Here is a 6,257-nt window from a genome sequence, read left to right on the forward strand (position 1 = left end):
TGGTTAAAGCCTTAAAATACATGTCATTTTGATTGCATACTCTCATACTGAAAAATGTATACATGCAGAATCAAACTCCTACATATTTATACACATACACACACACACACACACACACACACACACACACACACACACACAGCATAAATACATACTAGTGAAGGTGCCCGGAACACATTGTCAAGAAAATCTTTGGGTTGGCTACCACTTTAAAGTTCTGAAGAATGGGGCCCCATGGTCGCATATTTGGACAGCACATTAGCATTAGCAGATAGCTAGGTTGCACCACCGATCACCGCACAGGGATTCACAATGGGCCACGGTCACTCTATGGGCTTCCGAGACTTGAGAACCGTGTTTGAACTGTGTCGTTTTCTCACGAATCAGTCTTGGGCATCTTTTTTCCCCATCCACTTGATTTGCAGCTCAGCACACAATGTCGCAGTATCAACTCAACACGATGCCGCATTTCTTCTTGGTGACTCTTTGATTATTCATGCTCCAAGAAAGTCACAAAGGGCTTCAAGTGATTCTTTAAGCCCAGAGAGGCTGAGATTCCACCATCTGGAATATCGTTGAAGGTCAGCGATGCTTTGCCGATTTGTATCGATTTGTATCGATGCGTTCCTCCTCTTTGGAGATTTTCTGCACCAAAGTGCCTTTCGTCACGAATAAAGTCCACAGCTTGTTTTTTTGGGATACCTCGAATTTGCAGCACAAGACCCGCCCATGAATATATTCACTTTGATGGAGCTTCAATAACATCCGTGTCTTCTGCTTTTGGAACGCATGATTTTGGGGGTGGGGCGGGGGCTGGAGACTGCCTGAGTGACACGGGCGGCGATGGGAGACCCCTGCTCAAAAGGTGAGAAGGGAAGCAGTCAGTGATTCTCAACGCAGCTGCAGTTGCTTCCATTTATTTTGCGGCTTCATTGACCACTGCTCCTCTCCCGAGCGCACTTGTGCATCTTCACCTGGTCCTTACGAGAGAATCTTTTCTCGCACCTTATGCAACTGAAGGGTTTCTCACCAGTGTGTCTTTTTGCGTGCCTCGTTAATTTGGAGTTCTGAGTGAATCTCATACCGCAAACTGAGCAGCCAAAAGGTTTTTCTCCAGTGTGTGTTCTCGTGTGTTCTTCTAACTGTGCCTTCTGTCTGAATCTCATCCCGCATACAGAGCAGGCAAAGGGTTTCTCCCCAGTGTGTGTTCTTGCGTGTAGTCTTAAATTTCCCTTTGTGGGAAACTTTTTGTCACAAACTGTGCAGGCAAAAGGTCTGTCCCCGGGGTGTCTTCCCACGTGGGTGGTTAAAGTCCATCTTTGAGCAAATCTTTTCCCGCAAACTGAGCAGGCAAAAGGTTTTTCTCCAGTGTGTGTTCTTGTGTGAGCGGTTAAAGTCCATCTCTGGGAATAACCTTTCCCACAAACTGAGCAGGCAAAAGGTCTCTCCCCAGTGTGTGTCCTTGTGTGCCTTGTTAAATCTACCTTCTGAATGAATCTTTTCCCACAAACTGAGCAGGCAAAAAGTTTTTCTCCATTGTGTGTTCTTGTGTGTCTTTTTAAGGATAACTTGCTGACAAAAGATTTGTCACACAGAGAACATTTCACTCTTTTGTTGGCAGTGCCACACGTCAAATCACCTTTCGAGTGTTCATCATCATCAGTGTCGGAAGACTGTGATGTGACGGCGTCATCATCCAAAAGGGAAGCTAAAAAGGCATCTGTTTGTGATCTTCCACCGTCTTCTTTTCCATCACCTTGTTCACTCTTCACACTGACACCAGTCAATGGAAATTTAGTGATTTCATCCTCCCGCTCCTCTACTTTAATGCGAGGTGGCCCTATCTCCTGCTCCTCTTTAATTTGGGCGGAATTTGGCTCCTCCTCCTCTTTAATTTGGGGGGAATCTGGCCTCTGCTGTTCAGGACCAAGATCTTCTTCTTTCAGCTCTGCAGGACATGAGAAAACAAACACACGGGTTGATAGAGTCGAGCTTTACCCAGTCATGTGTCATGTTGTGACTTTGAAGTCTGAAATGTTGATCATCTAAAAATGAAAAACAGTTTTTCCTTCATTGTTAAGTGCAAATGCATTCTATCGTCTTCAGTATTTATCATTTTTCTTTAACTGAGCAAAAAAAAAAAAAAATTTTCTATCTGATAGAGTTTTCAGTAGAATAAATGGCCGCTGTCGGACAGCCCGCGTAGGTGCAGCGGGATGGCTGGCTGGCTGGCGGAGCTGAGGATGACGAGATCTGCCGGCGTGTATTTGGAACTGAAATTCGGCGTTTAGAGTTGAAGCGGATCTACGAGGGACAGGAGCACTGAACCAGCTTCTGTATTCGGCAATGGACACGACTGCTTCTTGTTTACTTCCAAACTTTGTGTGACATCATGCAGGATTTGAGCATGACTTCTCTGAGCCATTGGTGAAAGGAGACGTTGAGTCTCTCCTCCTTCATCTATAACCGCTTTGAACAAACGTATGAGTGAAACGCTTGTCCGAGCCACGATCTGCGTTACTCTCGCACAATCAGCAAAGCGCATGCGCAGCAGGTAGGCCATTTTTGAACGCGAGTTACGGCAATCATATTCGGACAGAATACGCGAGCAATGCCTTCCCAACTGATGGCTAGCTTTAGCTAGCTAGCTACTGCACTTCCAAAAGCAATTGCCTTAGTTTTATTGGAGTTGTGTTGAAGGACATTTTGGTTCATCCGTGTATTTAATTGAACTGTTGCCATTAAGCGCCAGTTTTAAATGTAAGTGCGCGTTATCTGCAACGCCATGTTAACCAACATCGGCGTTCTGAAGAATTTGGCCCAAGGGTAGCGTGGACAGAGAGAACGTAAACATTACCAGCACGCTACGTTGCACCATTCATCACTGCAAAGAGTTTTACAAGGAGCCACATTCACCGTGTCGGTATTCAGATTTGGTCAGTGAATTCTTCTAAAAAAAATCGTTCTTGTATTCCTTTTTTAATTCAATTGATTTACAGCTCAGCAGACAACGCTACAGTCTCTCCTCAACGTGAAGGCAGATTTCTTCCGTGGTGGCTCCTTTTTCTTGGTTAAGTCCATCTTTATGCGGTGCCCCCCAGTGTTCAGACTGAGTTATTACAGTTGAATCAAAGGTGGGCCTTTCGAACATGACGCAAAAGTGGCGCTGCTTTCACTCTGCTCTTCCTAAATGTTACTTGAAGCGCTTGTTTGGTTTAAAGTCATTCTTTTCGCTTCACAGAATTCCTTGAAAATAAATTATTTAGCCACCTCGTCCAATTGGGACTTTTTTTCTGGCCATTGATAAATGGATTTCATTTCATTTTATAAAAAAATAAAATAATAACAATAATTTCGTTATGTGTTCTATACAAAACGCATTGTATGAACAAATGGCGGAAAAGATTGCACCCTAGTAGACAAATCACTTGAACAACACCATCTTTTCATTCTTTTTTCAACCGCAGAGAAATGAGTTCCTCCGTAGGGAGGAGGGGAGGAGCCGGTGACTTGCACTCACAAGCTTGTGTCTCTTCATCTGAATCTCTTAGAACAGGCTCCGCAACTGAACATATTGTCTCCAGTGTACGCTAAGGTGTTTTGGTAAGCTCGGCTTGGGGTGGCCACAACGTAAGTGGGGGGCAAAAAGGCTTTTGGCCAGTGTTTCTTCTTTGCGTGCCTTCTTCAATCTTCCTTTGGAGAAAATGTTGGACCAAAAACGGAGGAGGCAAAAGGATTTTCTCCAGTGTGCCCGCTTGCGTGTGCTTTTAAAAGTTTCCTCTGGGTGAATCTTTTTTCACATCCTACGCAGCCAAAAGGTTTTTCTCCAGTGTGCGTTCTTCTGTGTGCTTTCAAATGTCCCTTTTGTCTGAATCTGGAGCCACAAAGTGAACACGCAAATGGTTTCTCCCCGGTGTGCGTTCTCGTGTGTATGTTCAATTCTTTCTTGATCTTAAAGCCTTTACCGCATAGCGTGCAGGCAAAAGGTTTTTCTCCGGTGTGTGTCCTGGTGTGCGTTTTTAAATGGTCGTTTGTCGAAAACCTCTTGTCACAAAGTGAACAGGCAAAGGGTCTTTCCCCAGTGTGTGTCCTCTCGTGAGCTGTTAATTCTCCCTTGGTCGAAAACCTTTTCCCGCAATCCGAGCAGACAAAAGGTTTTTCTCCAGTGTGTCGTCTGGCGTGTCTTGTTAAATGTGTCCTCGAGGAGAATTTCTTCCCACAATCTGAGCAGACAAAAGGCTTCACCCCAGTGTGCGTTTTCGAGTGATCTCGTAAGTGGCCCTTTCGGGAGAAATTTTTCCCACAAACCGGGCAGGCAAACGGTCTCTCGCCAGTGTGCGTTCTTGTGTGTCTTGTTAAGCTTTCCTTGGCAGAAAATGTCTTAGCGCAAAGTGAACAGGCAAAAGGTTTTTCTCCGGTGTGTGTTCTGGTGTGAATTGTCAAATCTCCCTTTCTCGAAAATACTTTCTCACACTCCGAGCAGGCAAAAGGTTTGTCCCCAGTGTGGGTTCGGGTGTGACTTATTAAGCTATCCTTAAGAGAATACCTTTTGCCGCAAATTGAGCAGGCAAAAGGTTTTTCCCCGGTGTGTTTTCTTGTGTGGCTCGTCACATCTCCCCTCCTGGAGAATCTTTTCCCACAAAGCGAGCAGGCAAAAGGCTTTTCGCCAGTATGAGTCCTCGTGTGTCTTTTCAAGGATGACTTGTTGACAAAGGTTTTGTCGCACTGGGAACACGCCACTCGTTTGTTGTCAGCGTGACGTGTTAAATCACCTTGAGCGTGTTCGTCGTCATCGTCGTCACTGCCAGTGTCAGAAGAGCGGGATGCTGTGGCGTCCCCGTCTGAAAGTGGCGGGAGGAGGCCGTCCGCCTGGGATCCTGCATCGACGAGTTCACTCTTCACGCTGACTCCAGTCAATGGAAACTTGCCGATTTCCTCCTCCTGCTCTTCCTCCTTCATTTGGACGCACTCCGGCTCCTGCTGCTCCTCGGAACTTGGATGATCTTCAGTGAGAAAACAAAATGTGACTTTGATATTGTGTGTTATTCAATCTAAAAAGGTTTGGCAATGTTGAAGACCAAATGCCATGAAGAGAACAAGCCTACACAATTCAAAGGGAAATGTCTTCAACAAACGGAATCTGAACCTACAGAGACAAAAAGATTGCTCATTGAACCGTGTGACATTCCAAACTCGACCTCAGCCAGGTCCGACCTTTTCGGTATCTGATACAGTCATTGAAATTGATATGATTGCGATATATGACAGTTTTCGGTGGCACAAATGACTTTGGGACAGTTTTGTCACCTGCCGCCCTCAGACTTTTCTTCGGCAATGTTTGGAAATGCGACACTTAACCTTCCAATGAAGGTAAGAGACTTGGACATTGTGTCACAGGGACACACGGCTGGCTTCAACTTGACTGTTGATTACTAAAGAATGGAAAGACTGAGGATAGATAGATAGATAGATAGATAGATAGATAGATAGATAGATAGATAGATAGATAGATAGATAGATAGATAGATAGATAGATAGATAGATAGATAGATAGATAGATAGATAGATAGATAGATAGATAGATAGATAGATAGATAGATAGATATGACTGAGGCAATACCTGGCAATACGAGCTTCCCTGCTCTGACGATTACAAGTAAAAGTTTTGGACCTTTTTGAGTCAGGCAAACATCGAAGACTAAGGCATGACAAAAATCAACCTTTTCGTCCCAAAACTTCCGCAATGCAGAGCAACACCGCTGACTTGACAAAAAGCACGTCGCCACTGAACAAGTGGTAATGCGAACTCAACCAACCCGTTCTGTGTAAGAAAACTCCAGGTTCCAACTTGCAACGGTCAGGTTGTGGCTTGATGTCCTCTTTTGCGCCACAAAGTTCCCGCTCGTACTCCGTTGTCTTTCTTGCGCACATTTTCAAGCCAAAGTCAGAACACTTTGCACTCACTTAGTCGTTTGAACAATGCCGTGCTTCCAAACGCGTCTCTTTGTTAGCGGCCAGCAAGCTAAGCTAAGTTAGATGGGCAAGCTTCGATGTGCAGACAGACAAGTTTATCCGGACGCGAAGGCTTAATTTCAAAACCGGTTCGTAGAAATAGGACGCATAGCGTCGAGGCATTAGATTGTGCATTCCTCATTCAGGGAACAATTTAATTTGGTCAAACGCCACGTCCGGACCGCGATCTGCGAATCTGACGTCATCTACAGTGCGCATGCGTAACAGGTCGGCCATGTTGATCG

At 45.1% G+C, this 6,257-nt stretch overlaps 1 protein-coding gene across 1 annotated transcript; it reads right to left on the reverse strand.

Annotated features, from left to right (window-relative positions):
- Window positions 1–2,970: 2,970 nt before the first annotated feature.
- Window positions 2,971–6,257, reverse strand: LOC109524565 (gastrula zinc finger protein XlCGF57.1-like). The gene is made up of 2 exons (XM_019884534.1): window positions 5,817–6,257; window positions 2,971–5,003 (listed from the first exon to the last, which is right to left on the reverse strand). The coding sequence occupies exons 1-2, from the start codon at window positions 5,929–5,931 to the stop codon at window positions 3,685–3,687; spliced, it is 1,434 nt and encodes a 477-aa protein (XP_019740093.1). The 5' UTR covers window positions 5,932–6,257; the 3' UTR covers window positions 2,971–3,684.

Source organism: Hippocampus comes, unplaced genomic scaffold, assembly GCF_001891065.2.
Source record: "Hippocampus comes isolate QL1 unplaced genomic scaffold, H_comes_QL1_v1.1 scaffold21, whole genome shotgun sequence".
NCBI classification, from domain to species: Eukaryota; Metazoa; Chordata; class Actinopteri; order Syngnathiformes; family Syngnathidae; genus Hippocampus; species Hippocampus comes.